This window comes from Rattus norvegicus, chromosome 3 (genome assembly GCF_021556685.1).
Source record: "Rattus norvegicus strain SHRSP/BbbUtx chromosome 3, alternate assembly SHRSP_T2T, whole genome shotgun sequence".
Classification (NCBI taxonomy): Eukaryota; Metazoa; Chordata; class Mammalia; order Rodentia; family Muridae; genus Rattus; species Rattus norvegicus.
Genome location: NC_141536.1, coordinates 41,062,670 through 41,080,285, shown reverse-complemented (window position 1 = coordinate 41,080,285; position 17,616 = coordinate 41,062,670). Strand labels below are relative to the sequence as shown.

The following is a 17,616-nucleotide window of genomic DNA, read 5'->3' as shown; positions in this document are numbered from 1 at the left end:
CTTTGCAAGCCAGGGAATTCTCCTAGGATCCCTACAACCCACATAAGGGGAGACAGAGAGACAGCTTAATCAAGTGGTCCTCTGTCTTCCACACTCATGTGCACACACGCGCACACACACACACACACACACACACACACACACACACACACACACACACACTGCAGGCAAACAACACCCTAAAGGTATATGACCTTGAAAGATTCACTTCAAGGCTTGTTTCTGAAATAAAGACTTAATCCACTCTGTACTGATCCCCATATCACACCCTGTAATACAGAACTACTCACCAAAGTACTACACAGTACTTAGATGGTTGTATCAGAGTCACTTAAGACTCATCACGGACCCAAGACTACTGAGCTGTGATCAAAAAACAATGTCACTGTCCCTCCACCTCAACTACTACAGCAATTGTATTGCTCTTAGAAAGAGTGTAGACATTTCCTCAGAAGGAAAGATTGACATGTCTACCTAGCAGTGTGTCCAGCACATACAGCACTCACTCACCGACTGTAGAGCTGTGAAAGCACAAAGAGGTGGACATTTAAAAAAAAAAAAAAAAAGATTCTGGAGGGTGACAAAGCTTCGTTTCTCTCACACTTCCACTAGGATTGGACTCCACCAAAACTAGAGAAAACCTACAACTAAGATACAGACAGTGAGCGTCCACTAACTGCTCCCTTGTATCAAGACTAAGTGCAATTCCTCAAACAAGGGGAGTCTAGTCAATTAGAAATGAGAATGCAAAGAAAATAAGAACTGTTCTTAATTGAAATTCTAAAGTATACATCGGAGCAAGGAAAGGTGAACACCGCTGACAAAGCTGTCACCTCCTGATACTATACCTAACGGACAGTCTCAAGATGGCCCCCACGCAACTAAGAGAAGAACTGGATCAGTAATGTTCAACCACTTCCATAAACTTTAGAATTGAGAAGCACTCTTTGCCAGTTTCTCCATTTGTCTGATAACCAAAGGATAAGGGATCTGGAGGGGACTCTGGAGACCAAGCAGGAATGGCCACATCCATTTATAGGCAGAGTAAAAGTGTCATCACCTCTGTTAGATGTCAAATCCCCTTTCAGCGGCACCCAGTCTCTCAGCACAGTAAGCAGTCAGGATTCCTGTCCTAACTGAATTTACATGGGAAGGTCTAAGGAAGTGTTCATAAAGAAGAGCTCTCTACTCCTGAATTCATTCTATGCTTTGTTCCCATACTCTTATAGCACATCTGTAACCCTTTTCTTGGCAAACGTTATACAAAGGCGAGCAGAAATCATTATCATACTGAAATACAATCATATCCAGATACCCAAGCTCCATCTCGATCTCTAGACGTACCAAGCAAAATATCAAGTTTAAATCACAAGGAAGTTTAAGATACTTAAATAGAGATGTTAAACAAAGCATGCCTGCCTCCGGGTGCTATGTGTTGAACATACACGGTGAAGGTGAAAATTAATATTTATTGAATAAGTATATGCTACTGTTGCAGATACCCAAAGAGATTCCATTCAGAGTAGACTTATACCTACTTCTTTAAATTAGAAGTAACTAATAATATACCATGCTGACCAATCAAACTAAGACAGTGATCTGAGCCATTTTCTAAAGCTCTTTGTTTTGCTGGGAAATACACGATCACACAATGGAAACCCTGTCTAGGAAAAAGGGATTCGTAAATGCTAGTGAGCTGCATCCGGAAGAAAACAGTGTCTGCCTTTCCTCAACTGAAGACAACATGACGACTGATCATACAAACAGATGAACTGTTTTCTCAAAACCGTTAAGCCTGTCTCTTTTATCATAGAAAGATGGCAAAAGTAATTCAGCAAATCAGTGAGTGGGTCTCATGAGAGCTTCTCTGCAGCCAGTGCCTATGTAGTTATCAGCGTTATCACGTTGAACTACATAGCGGATGTCATGTAGATCATTTGTACAATCATGAGAAAAGAAGAAAGGAAAACGGAAAGACTCATTCAAAGAAGGCCCAAAGTAATTCTCATTCTGAAGGCCAAGCTCTACCATAAACAGTGTGCCACTCCAACATAATTCACTGAAAAAGTGGGAAGTCTTCTGCTCGTGTCTTGGGGAGAAACCAAACAAGATAGGGAGGGGGGAAAAAGAAAAGAATAGAAGAGGGTTGGCAAGGGTATTGCAAGAAAACAACCTAAGTGTGAACAATCCAGTGGGTCCAGCCATGATGAGCAAGACTGTAAGCAGCACCCCTCCTTGGCCTCCACATTAGCTCCTCCCTCCAGGTCCCATTCAGTTTGAGTTCTTGCTTGATTTCCCTCAATGGACAGTATATGTATGCCGAATAAATGCTCTCCTTCCTAGCTGTTTTGGCCATGGTGTTTTATCACCGCAGTAGAAACCCAGACTAAGACACTAAGTAAGGAAAACAGAGAAAGAACAAATTCTAGCTTGGAAGACGGGGTAACAATTGATGCTGGGAACCAGAATGGTAACGCTAGGAAAGTTGTGACTATTTTGCATAAGAAAGTCCACTAGGCAACTTGGTGAGAACAAATACCATGATATCCAAGTAAAAGTGCCCAGTTAAACTGAAAAGAAGACTACTATCTGTAGTACAGGCCTGTTATTCCAGCACTTGGTAAACTGAGACAGGGAGATGACACACATCTATAATACAAGCACTCCTCTGGAGGTAAAAAGCAGGAGGATCATAAATTCAAGGTCACCATAAACCACATAGAGTTCAAGGACATCGTGGAATACATGCAGCCCTGTCTTCTCTCCCACCCATTCACTCACCCACCCAAAAAAGGAAAAGTTTGGTAGTCAGGAGAAGGTATTAGCTAAGAGAGGGAACACTTCCTGGCATTCGCAAGGATCTAGATTCGCCACAGCAGAATGGGGCACGGGGGCTGGGGGAGGAAAAAGATAAGGGTTATAGTATGCAAGGTGTGGTTATGTTTCTGGCTGGAGGCCCAGCAAGTCTGGTAGATCAAAGGAGGAGGAAATGTCCCAGGAATATTCACGGTACCTTCAACGTCGCAACTCAGGTAGTTCCGCACTTCATTTAAGATGAAGTTAATGTCGTCTTCCGAAGGAATAGGATGGTGCGTGACGTCCGTTGGCGAATCAGTGGTACCCGCAATTGTCATCTTCTCCCAAGGCAAGAAGAAAATAACTCTGCCATCACTGGTTGCAGGATCAAGAAGTCCCATGTTCTCGGGGCTACAAAAGAAAGAAATGACTTTGTTCTGTTTGGCACTCATGCTCAAATAAGCAAAACAAGAAAGACATGAACTACTACTTTATTTTTCCATCCTAAGCCATGGAAATTCCTAAAATTAAAAAAAGGTTAAAAAAAAAAATAAGGAGCTAAGCAAATGTGATAATGTTGTCTTGTAATCCTCCCCATCTAACAATGCACGGTTAATTGGTTGTCTCTCAATTGTTTTGGTTTTTATACTTTGGACCATTCACATTAGATAATGTCAGTGGAATAAATGCCTATAATTTCTTTTATTATGGCCAATTAACGATAACTCTTCAACCTTTCTTGGAGTCAATGAAATGTATTTTCCTGGGACATTTGACATTTTGCACCTCCCACAGTAGAAAATCTGAGAAGTACATGAGAAAGCGAAGGCCAACTTTCTCAAAACTGAGATGGAATCACCAACTCCTTCATTCTGTGATGAGTAATGAACCTGTGTTACTTTGTCACCTATGAGATTTCTTACTTTACTTCAAAGTGACAGGAGCATCAGAAAGTGCATGGAGAAGAAAACAGCTCGGTCTTTGTATGGTTTTTATATTTGCTAAGTAACAAGGCCATTGGATGGGCCAAATGGAGAGGAACAGGTTAGCAATGAGAATCATTCAAATACAGTGATATATTGTGTCAATAATTAAAGTGAAAGACCAACCCCTCACATAGATTCCAAAAAAAAAAAAACCACCCAAAATCTTTCAAAACCTTAGCCAAGAATTTTCATTAACACATACTGCACAATTTAAAAGCAAAATCATAGATGCACTTACTTACAACGGTAAACAAGCATTAATAAAAACCAGTAGATGTGCTGGAGACATGGCTCAGTGGTCAAGAGCAGTAGCCTCTCTTCCTTCCAGCCTACAACGGTTTGGTTCAATTTCTAGCGCACATGTGGCAGCTTATAAGCATCTGTAACTCTTGGGGATAGGATGCCCTCTTTTGACCTCCTTGCTCAAGGGTACCAGGCATGCTCAAGGTAAATAAACATGTGTGCAGACAAAGATAAATACCTTAAGTTAAAAATAAAGCCCATGGATGGCTGAATAACCACTACTGTTTGAGTGTACTTATTACACTTTCCAGGACAGCTGAGTTATTTAAAAAAAAAAAAAAAAAAGGTGGGAAGAATCTAAAAGTGTCATAGTCGAATAGAATAATAGAAATCTTTAAGTGGCCGTCACACTTATTGAATTCTCACAGAGAGCTAGTGCTAAGGTATGTTCTACAGTGACATTCTTTAGACACGAAACAATCACATTTGGTTAAAGCAATTTTCAAGAAATCTCCTTTATGCAAATATAAAACACCTGCAGTAGACTTCTTATATTTACTATACCCTTAAAGCATTAAACACTTAAAATATTTAATAAAGATTTATTCAAATGGGTAAGAATAAGAAGGCAACAAATGTTTCAAAGGAAAGCAAAAAATACTTTACACAAAATAGAAATCTTCAATCAACTTCTTTAATTCCTCTTCTTTACCTCAACTACTAGGAGGACCAGTCTTTTTCTGCAAAGCTGCCAGCCCCACATAGCATGTGTTCTAAATCCCAAGAGCCCAGGGAAAGAGCATCCTTCACTTAGGATCTAGTCTCTCCCTGAGGTTCTCACGACCATCCAGGGACCCAGAGGGTAAGTGAATTTCACTCTTACTCACTAAAAAGTATCCAATATTTTTTGGTCTATAAAGAGCATTACATCTTATTTTGCTGTTAGACCCACAATTCCTAATCTCAAGTCTTATAAACTTTGGGAATAGGAAAGAGGGCTCCAAATTGATACACCTTAGATTAAGCCATCAGTCACTTTAGGTTGGACACTAACACATTCAAAGTCCTAGCTTCGGTTTGCTAAGTGGCTTTTTTGTTGGAACAAAACATTTGGGAAACTTCAGAGAAATATCATGCTGACATCATTTAAACACAACCGCCTCATGGACAGGTTTGAAATAATACACATTATAAACTTAAGCCTAAGATTCTACTATTGGTGACGTAGGACGTATAGTTAGAAAAGCACAACTACTGAGACCCTCAGAAACTTCCACTGCAATAAAAGCCATTTAAAGGGTGAAGGTGACAGTTACCAGCCGATGTGTACCTGGAACCTGGAGAGAACCGGCTGCCTAAGTAAAGACATATGTGTCAAGCATAAAATTAACAAGCACGGAGGGAAAGCAGAGCTTCTAACAAACGGTATAAAATTTTAAGAATCCACTTGGAAGTATCTTTCATCAGTTCTAAATTACCTCATTCATAGTCTCCCTCGAGGAAGAGTTTGTTTTCTTATGAAGGATTAGTTCTGCAAGGTCACCCTAAAGAGTCAGCTCTGGTGACAGTCAGTACAATGGGAGAGGTGCATAGCTCTTTTCAGTCTCTATGATTCATTTGGCATCAGCAGGGGAAGCGGGCTAATTTATGTGTGTGTCTAGGATTAAAGGTAATGAACATTTTTCTCATGCAGACCATTGCTTTCCTGAAGAACCCTTAGTTAAACTGAAATCAATTTATTGTTAACCACTTAGCAATCAGTGTTAGAGCTAACAGTATGTACACACATTACCAGAAAAAAAAAAATTGACCTCTTGTCAGTAGTAAAAAGCAGGCTAGAAGGAAGAGGTGATTACATTTGTGTAGGGCAGTCAGTGGGTGGCCGGTTCTGCTTTTGGAAGAAACCACAAATCTGAGGAAAATTCCAGATTGGGTTTTTAAGAGCAGATTTACGAAAATGGTTTTCTGAAGTTAAAATCATTCTCCCGGGGCTGGAGAGGGGGCTCAGTGGTTATGAGTACTAACTGCTCTTCCAAACCAACAGGGCTCTCTGTTCCAAGCACCTTTGTTGGGTGCCCCACAATAACATGCCACGTCCAGGGATTCCAAATTTCCTCTATCCTCTTCAGGCACCTGCAGTCATGTGCACATGCCTATGCACAGATATGTGCACATGACTGAAAATAATAAAAGTTAAAAATACTGGGGCCAGGGAGATGACTCGGTAGTTAAAAAGCAGTGGCTGTTCAAGAGGACCCAGGTTTGATCCCTAGCACCCACATAGTGTCCTGCATCCACTAACTCCAAGACCAGGGATACCAACCTTCTTTTGGACTCCATGGGCTGTAGACATGCATGTGCCACAGATAAAATAAATAAATAAATCTCTAAGAAATAATACGAACCACCTCTACCTCTCCCCAAAAAAGCACACACCTAAAAGCTGTTACCATAACTCACGACTCCATATGTGGAATGTTAGGATTATGTCAAACTTTACTAATCCATAAAAACACTTGTGCAAACGATGCAACAAGAAGGAGGGCACGCAAGCTTCCCTCTATGTATTAGCCTAAGCTCCAACAACACTATAGCTACTAAAATCATCCAATTTCTACGCTACTCAGACGTAAGGATACAGCAGCTAAGAAAAGAGACAAAGCTGCCATCCCCATTATTAGGAAGTTGAATCCAGAGACTAGGCAGGAATTCGACACCAATGTGGACGGGACCCTGTGTCAAAACAGATCCCTGCCAAACTTTATAAAGTTATGTACTAGGGTGATATAGAATCCAAGGACATTCTGAAGAGGATGCCAGTGGCTCAATAAAGAATGCCAACAAGGGACAAATGAGATTTCCTGAAACTGAACACCGTATGGCAAAGGAGACAGTTAATCACGTGAAGAGTGTCTGCAGACTGGAAGAAAGTTCTTGTTAGTTATATGCACGGCAAAGTATTCATCCCTCGGATAAACAAGGAATTAAAAGAAACAAACCAGGGGCAGGCGTCAGCTGCCAAGCCTGGTGACCTGAGTTCAAACACCTGAACCCACATAGGAGGAAAGAGCCGGCTCACACAAACTGTTCTGTGACACACGCTGTGGTGAGCATATATGCACACATGTCCACGTATCTGTGCACATCTGCGCACGATCACATCTATGTGTGAATACCCACACAAGTGCACACATGTGCGCACAAATAAAAAGATGTAATGAAATTCTTTAAGTCAAATCAAGTCAAGCAAGCCAGTCGATAAATTGAATAGGCCAGTGAAACAAAGTTCTCAAAAGATGAAACAAAAATAGCCAATAAATGTATGAAAAAGTATTTGCTCTCAACTAATCATCATTAAGAATGAATGGCATTTATTTAAAAAGCAAGTAACAGTAAGTGCTGGCAAGGATATGGACCAATGGGATCCCTATCCATTGCTTGCAACAGTAGAAACGAGTCCAGCCACTATGGAAGTCAGCATAGAGCTTCTGAGAGGGTGGGAGGAACTGAAAACAGAAACAGATCAACCATATGACCTAACTGTGCCTTGCCTGGGAATGTACCAAATGATGTGAAGCCAACATGTGACCAACACCCATGCAACAATGTCACTGCCACATTACTCTCAATAGTTCAGTTACAAAACAAACCCCGGTGGCCCAACAACCAAAGAATGGGTACAGGAAAAGTGGTATATGCACATAATAGAAAGGAGGATGAAGAATGAAGTCAGGCTGTCACAGGAAGAAGGATGTGACTAGAAGAAATCAGATCACTCCAATTACACCAGTCTGGGGAGGACAAATGATGTGTTTTCTCTCATTTGTGTTTCCTACATTTTTTTTCATGTAGATCCCTAAAATCACATATTTATATACAACCTGGAAGAAAAACCCAAAGGGGACTAGGATAATGGAGAGGAGGGAAAAAAAAAAAGAGAAAGCCGGGAGACATGGGAGTGATACACTCTGTGTACAATGAAAGCTAGTGAGAAAGTGTCCCTGTCTTAGAAGACATTCGGTATGTAATCTCCTGGGAGCCAGTTTCTCGGGAGACGGGTGTCAGAACAGGGTGTCATTACCTGTAGTACCCGGGCATCACAATGTGAACCCCTGCACTGGGCTGGCAGATGGGAACAACATCGTTATCATCCATTTTGCGCACGGAGTCTGTGAAAGGGCCGGTGGCATTGATAACGCATTTAGCTCTCACGTTAAACTCATGCCCTGTGAAGAAGAGCAGCATCGATTACATACTCGGTTTGTTCTTCGCTCACCGGGACTGATTAGTAGTTCATCTATTAACTTAACCTATGGTGAAGTACATATAGTACATTCTGCACTACGTGACAGGAGCAGCCAGAGTAAGTGGAAAGCCAAAGGAAAGGCTCACTTCTGAGTAAATTTACCCAAAATAGGCCCAAACTAAAAGGGAAAGCAGCAAACCACATTTTCATTGTGGTTCTCAGTCTGTTTAAAACGAGCTATGATCAGGACGCTGGGGGCCAGCTCCACTGGGGATACAAACTCCTGCCTAATATTCAAAAGGCCCTGAGTTTAATTTAAGGACAGAGGGAGGGAGGGAGGGAGGGAGGGAGGTGAAAGAAAAGAGCTGGGTATTTGACATCAAGTCTGAAAACCTGAGTTTGATCCTGAGAGTCTACAGGGTGAAAGGAAAAAAAAATGACTCCCCAATGCCCTCCGACTTCCACATTCAAGCTATGGTATGTACATGTGAGTACACGTGTGTACACATGTAAATACACACACACACACACACACACACACACACACACACAATTACATTAATTGGATATTTTTTCAACTAAAAAAAAAAATACCCAAATGTTTAACTGCCTAACAGTGAGGAAATATATCTGGCAAGTGTTGCTTTTGTTCAAGAAAGGATACAATTTTGCAAGTGCCTACCTAGACATGGGGCTGTGCCAAGAATGGAAATCTTATTGAGTTCTAGGTGACTGGCTCAAAAGCTCTGCCTGTGTCACCTAAGTGATGCTTGGAGACTTGGCACATTGATTTAATTTTATTAATCACATGTTTCTGTGAGGGGAATGAAAGGCATTCGCAGCTGCGAGAGTTCTGTGGACATTTATTATTATTCTTATCATTAGTGTTACTATTTAACACAAAGGGGGAAAATTGGCAAGTCCCACAAGGGAACATTTTCATGTTAAACCAGGCATTGTTGACAGTAAGGAATATAATTAAGATGACTGAAGTCTGCCTTTCACTGAAAGAAAAGTGACAGACAAATCCTCATTCGGTCATTATACTAGCACAGAAAATGCTAGGAAATGCCTCCCTCGTGGACCCCGGCATACCTGTGAGCACGTCCTTGCACCGGGCACCACTCACGCGCTCTTTCCCAGTTTCGGGGTCTGTCTTCTTGAGCAAGCTCACCACCTCCATGTAATTGGCCGTGGCAGCCCCGTACCTGGCAGCGGTGAGGGCGATGGCGAGGTTCATCCGGGCGTCATTGTGCTGTCCTGAAGCAGAGAGGAGCATGAAGGGAGGGACAGGAGTCACCTCGAGCCACGCACTGGTGGTACAGAAGTGTGTCACAACAAATATGTCACATCTGTCCCTGTCACCTGGGATCTATGTGATGGCTGGGCAGCTCTATGGGGTACCATCTGGAAGTATGTGGTCATCCTCGGGCGACATTTACCTGCTTCTTCAGGAAGCGCCATTTTGCACGAGGGAAAAACAATGGAATTATTCCTTTCCCGCAGAGCCAACATCAAATATCCCAAAGTTTTTTAAACTTATTTCTCAAATAAGTAATTATTCTCTTTGTGTGGGAATGCATGTACATCAGATTTTTTTTTTTCTAATACAGAAAAAAAAAAAAACCATAAACATGGAAGCAAGGCAATTCAAAACCTTGGAATATCTGACACTCTAACTGGCGTTGATGAACCATTTTTATGAGTGCATGCCTATCTCATATTCAAAAATCAAGACTTTTCCTCTTCCACAGAGAATCTCAGCATTCCATAAAAGGATTTCTCTTGGTTTGAATTTTGATTGGGGCTCCTTAAAAATGTAACGTTTTTTAATAGCACATAAAAGGTAAGAAATTAAGCAGGGCAAAATTTAATTACAGAACAATCCCTACCTGTGTTGTTAGAGATTTATTGCTGAAAAATCCTAGTTAAAGAAAACTAAGGGGGAGGAGTAGGGGGAAGCGATGATTAATCACTTTAAAATACTGGCATCACTGGAGACTTCTCCTATTTATTATTGCCAGCACAGTTAACGCTGACCAGGGAGAATTACTCTACATTGCAGGTCCCGGTTCTCTGTGCCCTGAATAATTAATTATCCAGGGCTAGATGTATTGAAGCAGAGTTCAGATTCCCACACATCGAGATCGGTTCTATCAAGATACTACTGATACAGGGATGAATCTAATGGATATTGTTGTTGATTGATGCCACCAGCATACCAAACTCGTAGTATAAATGGTTTATGTAAAGTTTCTTCCTTGTGATTCAGTCTGGGAGCCCTGAACGAGTCATATGTTCCAGGGAAAAGGGCAAAGTTATAAAGAGAGAATCGATGACTGGAGATCCTGCAGCCCCTCCCCACAAACATCTTATTTGAAAACTGCCTGAAGAAGGCCAGCCTGGAAGAAGCTCTCTTCCTAAGTCCACACACTCACTACAAGGGGAGGACGACTATTAAAGGCTGAATTGCGAAGTGTTTATCGTTCTGGAGTGGCTTCATCCAGTGTGGCGCCATTTGCTTCCCTTAAAATGCTGTATCAGAAAATTCAAGAATACAAAATACAAGAAGGAACAATGACAACAGCAGTGGTGAAGCGGGGAGCTGGAAAACGAGCAGATTCAACTCAGCATGACCCTAAAGTGGCTTAAAACAGCCAAGTCCAAGAAGCCAGCTTTCATTAGTGTAAGTTCTTTAAAACCAGAACACACGGCACAAGCTAGATGAATACGCACAGCCCAAGAAATGAAATGGTGTTCCGCTTTTTCTCTGGGGTAAAGAGATGACAAGAATGTTGGGGACCCACACCTTGAATCCAAGCAGTTAAGCAGGCAGTAGAGGCAGGTTGATCTCTGTGGCTTTTGAGGACAGCCTGGTCTACACAGTGAGCTCCAGGACAGCCAGGGCTACATAGAGGCTGTATAAATAAATAGACAGACAGACAGATTGACTGACTGACTGATTGACTGACTGACAGATTGACTGACTGACAGACCTAAGGAGTACCCCACATGTAGTTCCTGCTCTGTGGAGAAGCACACAGTTGTCTCATAGCTCCTGAGGGCTGAAAAGCAAGGAACTTAACTTCTCTCTGAGCCCAGAGGTTCCTGTCTCCTCCCAGAAATTCCAAGCGTCTCCTTCGCCACCATCCTCCCTGTATTCGGAGCAAAACTCCACCTCTATTCACTTCAACTTACCCCTTGCCCTGGGACACAGATGCCTGCAGCGAACACTTCCTGAGGTGGGATACGTTTTCATTTTTTTTTCATCTAAATGGCCCCACTCTGTTTCCTGACATTTTGAAAGCATCTCTATGTGTCTTGTAATTTTATTCCTAGATAAAGAGGACTTCGACACTGCTGCCAGGAGAGGATAGCCTGAAATGCCCATCCAATTGTTCTGCTCATCTCCAACCCATTTCTCCTCAGAACCACGAAACATCTCCATCTCACTCATCAGCATTACCTTGGTGTGCACGCAAGGGCCCAGAGAGCAAGAGCACAGATCTGTCTCTTGCTCTGTTCTCATTTGCACTTGAACTCTTACATGTATGCACACCCTGAGCTTATAACTGCAGGACAGAACCACAGAAGAGGGGAGGACTGCCCAAACACAGAGTAAGAGATGCACCAGCCAAGAAGGAAGAACATGGTTGCTGAGGTACAGATTCATCTTAACTCGCAACGGCCTTGACCAAGCAGAATGAGAGATGTTGCACATGTGAACATAGACATTTTAGGGTGTGTCACCTAGGAGACAGGCCTTACACAGGACTCTTCACAAATACTATTCTCAGAGTAAGTCTGGCATCTAAGTTAGCCAGGGAGGGGTGCGGGGAGCATTCGATGTACAAAGAATATGAAGCATAACCAAATATGAAAAGTAAAAAGGTAATTAAGGAGCTGGCTTTAGGGCAGGACACCTTTAAATGGTCTTTGGCTATGTAAAGACCCATGCATAGACACACATGCCCAACTTCAATCTACCTACTAGTACAGAAAGGCGAACTTTGAAGAACAATGATTTATTAAAATAGCGCCAGCCACTTTTTCATCACCAAACAGCCAATTTGCAATTAAGAGGATGCCCTCCCATCCTCCTATGCCCTGACCCAAGTCTGATAGAATCGTTTTGATGAGCAGAGGGGATCGGATGCCTGCCGGAAAGAATATCTTCGCCTGAAGCTTTAGTCCCATTTCCAGCAAAAAAATCCTCACAGAATGCTTCATTGTCTCAGGCTTCTGGTGTCACAGTGACCTCCCTAGCAGCTTCCTCTTTCCAGTTGGGCTAAAAGTCAAGCTCATTTTATGTAGCCATTACATTTAAAACTTCCCTTTCTGAGAGGAAGAGTACAGAAAACTGAGCAAAATAGGTGCGTGTACGTGAGAGTGTGGAGATTCTTAACTTCTGCTTCAAATACGTGTGACGAGCACAGTTGAAAGGGGAAAGTGGAAATGAGAACCACTTCTCAGAGAATTCTCACAGCACACAATTTCCAAAAGCGCTCACCGAAAGTGCGCATGACGTCAGGACTGGTTGGGTTAGGAACCGTGGAGGGAATGGGCAGGACACACAGCAGTGATGCTGGGGTGGAGATCTCTGTGCTGTGTGTGAGGGCATCACTCACCTGGCTGGAAGAATGTGGCTAAGGCAGTGCGTGCTTGTGCGTGTTTGTGTGCATACAAAGTGTCCTTTATAGAAAGGCTGAGTATTTCTGAAATTACCCAGCTTGTAGGGTGTGTGTGTGTGTGTGTGTGTGTGTGTGTGTGTGAGAGGGGGGGGGGGTTGGGTACTTCTGAAATTACCCAGCTGGTGTTGCTTCCCCTACTTTGTATAAATGGACAATAAAAACCAGGCATCAAGGCATGATCCTTTAACACTCACAAAAGATGCTTCAGCAAGGAAATCAGAAAAACAAGCAAGCAAACCAACAAAATAAAAACAAAAATTATCCTTTTCCCGTGGATTAGAACTTTTAATTATATTTCACTTGTGCAACTGTGTGATCTAGTACATTGTCTCACCCTCATCCTATTCCTGTAGCCATGACTTTTGTCCTAAGTCTACAATGCTCCCTTCTCACTCTTATTCTGGACGCCATCAGGGGAAATTAATTGGTAGAACTTCAAAGGGCCTGTGTTCCTCCTCTCTGCCAATGATATGAAAAGGCCATTTTCAGGTGAGCAGTGTTGTGTTTATAAAAAGATAAAGATACTGAGTCAGGTTCCATGGAAGTGTGGTGAGGTGTGGGAAAGGGGTGCCTTAGCAGGCCCATGCTGAGACATCCCTTCTTCCTGAGGGACCAGCCACATGACAGCATAGTATAGAATAGGCATGGGGAGGGGAGTTAAGAGTGTAGAAGGGGCCGGTTGTGGTGGCGCACACCGGTAGGATTTGCTGAAGGAGGCAGAGGCAGGAGGATCACGAGTTTGAGGCCAGTCTGGGCTACACATTATGGATTGGGGATTTAGCTCAGTGGTAGAGTGCTTGCCTAGCAAGCTCAAGGCCCTGGGTTCGGTCCCCAGCTCTGAAAAAAAGAAGAAAGAAAGAAAGGAAGAAAGAAAGAAAGAAAGAAAGAAAGAAAGAAAGAAAGAAAGAAAGAAAGGAGGGAGGGAGGGAGGGAGGGAGGGAGGGAGGGAGGGAGGGAGGGAGGGAGGAGGAGGGGGCAGGGAGGGAGGAAGGAAGGAAGGAAAAAAAGAAAGAAAAAGGTCTTTAAAAGGGGGGGGAGAGGGGGAGAGAGAGAGAGAGAGAGAGAGAGAGAGAGAGAGAGAGAGAGAGAGAGAGAGAAATAGAATAATAGAGTAATAGAGACACGCCATGAGCATGTGGAGAGAGGAGAGAGGAGACAAAGGGAGAAGAGGGGAAGAGCAAGAGAGGGGCAAGAGATGAAGAGGGGGCAAGCAGTCCCTGTTATAGTGTCAGGTATGTCTAGCTGTTGCCAGGTAACTGTGGGGGTGGAACAGAATGCTAACAAGCAGGACCCAGGGGAAGATGCAAGGTGTGATGTCCTCCAGTCATCTCATCCCAGGCCATAACGTACGCTGCCTATCACTCAATCAGCACCTACCTCACAAATAAAGTATAGCCAGAGAGTCACCCAGCCTACCCTAGACAAGAACAGAGGAGCCACCCAGACAAACACCACTGAATGAGCAATAAGATTAAAACAATTAAGGAAGGGTCAGAGAGATGATTCCGTGGCTAAGAGTAGGTCCTCATTTAGAGGACCTGGGTTCAATTCCCAGAATCCATATGGAAGCTCAGGACCATGTGTAACTCCAGTCCCATGGGGCCTTACACCCTCTTTTGGCCTCCACAGACATTGCACCCATATGATACACATACATGCAGACAAAACCTGAAACATGAAATAAGTAAACCTTTCTTCTAAAAAGCAATCAAGGAAGCCTACTTATGATAGCTCATAACAGCTAACTTGCAGTGATGGCTAAAGCTTATATAGAAGTACCAGAAATACAGATCCAGTATCAGAATGACTCTAATATATCAGGTAGTGCCTACAAAATGACTTTCCTTTTACTGAGACCACAAAGGAGTCATCATCTATTCATCTATACTTTATACAAGGTACCAAGAATTAAGTTTTAAAAAAAAAATTGTCCTGGGTTGATGTACATTTTTCCAGAAAAAAAAGGTCCTTTAATATAGAATATAGAATATAGTGTAGAGACAATCAAAGGCATAATATTCTAAGTTGATGAATTGGAGTAATTTGCTGTCACTTATCCATACTATAGTTCTCAAGAAGGGACACCTGTTAGCACTGAACATGTAATCATTTTTATTATTTAATACAAAGGTACAATTAAATGCAGGCACAGGATGTGACCCGCATCACAATTCTGCCTGGCCTTTCTCTTCACCGTCTCTTTTTCATTATCCTAGGCCTTTTGTTCCTTCGTGTTTCTTTTGTCTCACCCTAAGTTCTCCAACAAGCTATTTACAATCTGAATAATTAGCAATCAGGGTGGATCTGTGGTCCTTGGCCTCATATAAAGGAAACATTGTCAGATGCCTTAACATGACATACGGAAACAAAGTTTCTATACCCCCAGGACTTTCCCTTTCTTGAAAAAAAAGTTTTAAATGAATCTAATGAGGAGTGAGTTTTCTACTTCTCAGACACTTAGGAATCTAACTAGAGTAACAAAAATGAAACTTCATTTAAAATGCAAACAACAGAATGCTTTGGGTATTCATTAGCTATTTTCGTACAAAAAGTTCTATACATTAGTTTACAATGAACACTCCCTGTGCCTGCCTCCTCAACCACAATCCCTTCTCTCTAGCACAAGCCAAGAGTCGTTTTGTAAATTTTTCTTTCTTTCTTCCTTTCTTCTCTCCTCTCACTACTGCTTAGAAGGCCAAAAGTGAAAAGACCCATGTGACAAAAATCAATTCAACTTGGGAGAGTCAAGAGACGGGAGACTGACTGCTAAATAAACCATATAATGGTGAGGCCTGACAGCCCAGGTTTACTCTTCCTGGTTTGCAAATGCACTGAACTCATTGACAGGTCCTCTTGGAAGGCCTACTTCTGACAGAGATCTACCTTCATTTAGTGAATCTGTAGACAACACAGAATTGTCACCCCCCAAAAATCAAGCTGAATACTTTTTAAATTCATTCCTTTTGTGCACATTGATTAAACAGCCAAACAGCTACTACCTTTGTGTTGTGTACCAAAGTCTCATTGGTGAAAATAGAAATCAAAAAGGTCAGATTGAGTCAGCTGCACTGGATTTCGGGTTACAGGAGTAAAATTCACATATTTGTGGCAGTCCCATACTCCCAATGTCCTCGTGTCCCAGTACTTTCTCTTTCCCCTGACGTTTTCTAGCGTCCCACCAAGTCTAATGCTCCAGGAGGATCAGCTCTTTTCTCTTAGGTTTGGGGAAGATTGGCAAAGTTTCTTTCCCACGGACTATGTGTTCAGGGTCAAGGCTGGTCTCCACAGACCAACTCACTGAATATGATGGTCTCGTCTCTCAGCTACACAAGCAGAAATGAGGCAAGAGAGAAAGGCAGGGCAAAAAGAAAGGAGCCCTTCACTCCAGAGTCAGGTTGAGTCCCTGAACAAAGGAGACTCAAGTGTACCAGCACAATTTAGGACTTCCTTTCCGGGTGTAAACCTAGTTCTCTAGGAATCTCACCAGAATCCCCATTTACAGCAAAAGGTATGTGTGTCCTAAGCTCCTTGTACAATACTTGTGGATTCCTTATCGATTATAAACACATCCAGGACACCTTTAGAGTCACCACTGTCATCTAATTTATCAGAAGAGAAAAAAGGAGGCAGGGACAATAACTCGGTGGATCAAGTACTTGCGATGCAGCCATGATTCCCAGCACCCATGTAAATACTTAGTGGTCTTGACAGATCATAGTACGAGTGTAGGGGTGGAAGGTGCGTATGGAATTAAGTAGCTCAACTGGAACTCTTCGTCCAAGTGAGACATCCTACTTCATACGTAAGCTGGAGAAGGATGGAGGAAGACACCCAAAGTCACTAGCACCTGCTGACACATGTACCTACACACATGTGAACACACGTGTAACATGTGACACACACTAGAGAAAGAGATGGAGACAGGGAAGAGAGGAGTTTCTTAATAATCCTTTCAGATGTACCTTAACAGCCAGTGCTACACAGTGAGATGTGGTCTCAAAAAAGTTACAGTTTTTGTTAAAATATTTAAAAAAAACTGAATATTTTCCAATTCTAAATGGTTCAGCAGATCAAGGTGTTTGCTGCCAAGCCTGACGACCTGAGTTCAATACCTGGGCCCCACGAGATGGAAAAGAACCGTCTACTACTGGTCATCAGTCTGGTAAATGTTCCCTCCCTCAAATGTGCATCAACCCAATTCTAAATCCCTGAATTTCACTTCCCTATGAGTTTCCTTTGCTTTCGCTAGGACTGACAAGTGGATTGTTTTTCCCTTAATAAATGGGAGGGCTCGAGAATGGATTTGGACCTGACATTTAAGTTTAGTGTATTGCTGCTAAACTTAACAAATCTCCATCCAGGGCTCTTCATTTTCTCTTAAAAACAAAACCAAAACCAGGAAAGCTTGCTGAGTTTTTACAGAGGAAACCAACACTACCTATAAAACGTACTAACTGGGGCAAAATATGGTAAGGCAGAATTACAGTCCCTTAAGCAGCCATTAACAGCAGGCAGTAGCTGGGTACTTGCTGGGGTTTCTTGGCTGGCTTCCTAGTGTCGACCTAGCTCCCTGTCTGATGTATTAGCCTTGCAAAGAGGCTCCCTTCCCACTGAAGAAGAAAGGTCAGCCTCTAGTCTTGCTTGCTCCCTGGTC

At 42.5% G+C, this 17,616-nt stretch overlaps 1 protein-coding gene across 7 annotated transcripts in view; it reads right to left on the bottom strand.

The window, feature by feature from the left end:
- Positions 1-17,616, bottom strand: part of Gpd2 (glycerol-3-phosphate dehydrogenase 2) — a 133,765-nt gene that overhangs the window by 20,643 nt on the left and 95,506 nt on the right. For all 7 annotated transcript variants that reach the window (XM_087648942.1, XM_087648941.1, XM_087648931.1 and 4 more), the window contains 3 exon segments: positions 9,367-9,531; positions 8,107-8,251; positions 3,014-3,207 (listed from right to left, as the gene is read on the bottom strand). In XM_087648942.1, the coding sequence (XP_087505068.1) occupies positions 3,014-3,207; positions 8,107-8,251; positions 9,367-9,531 (504 nt within the window).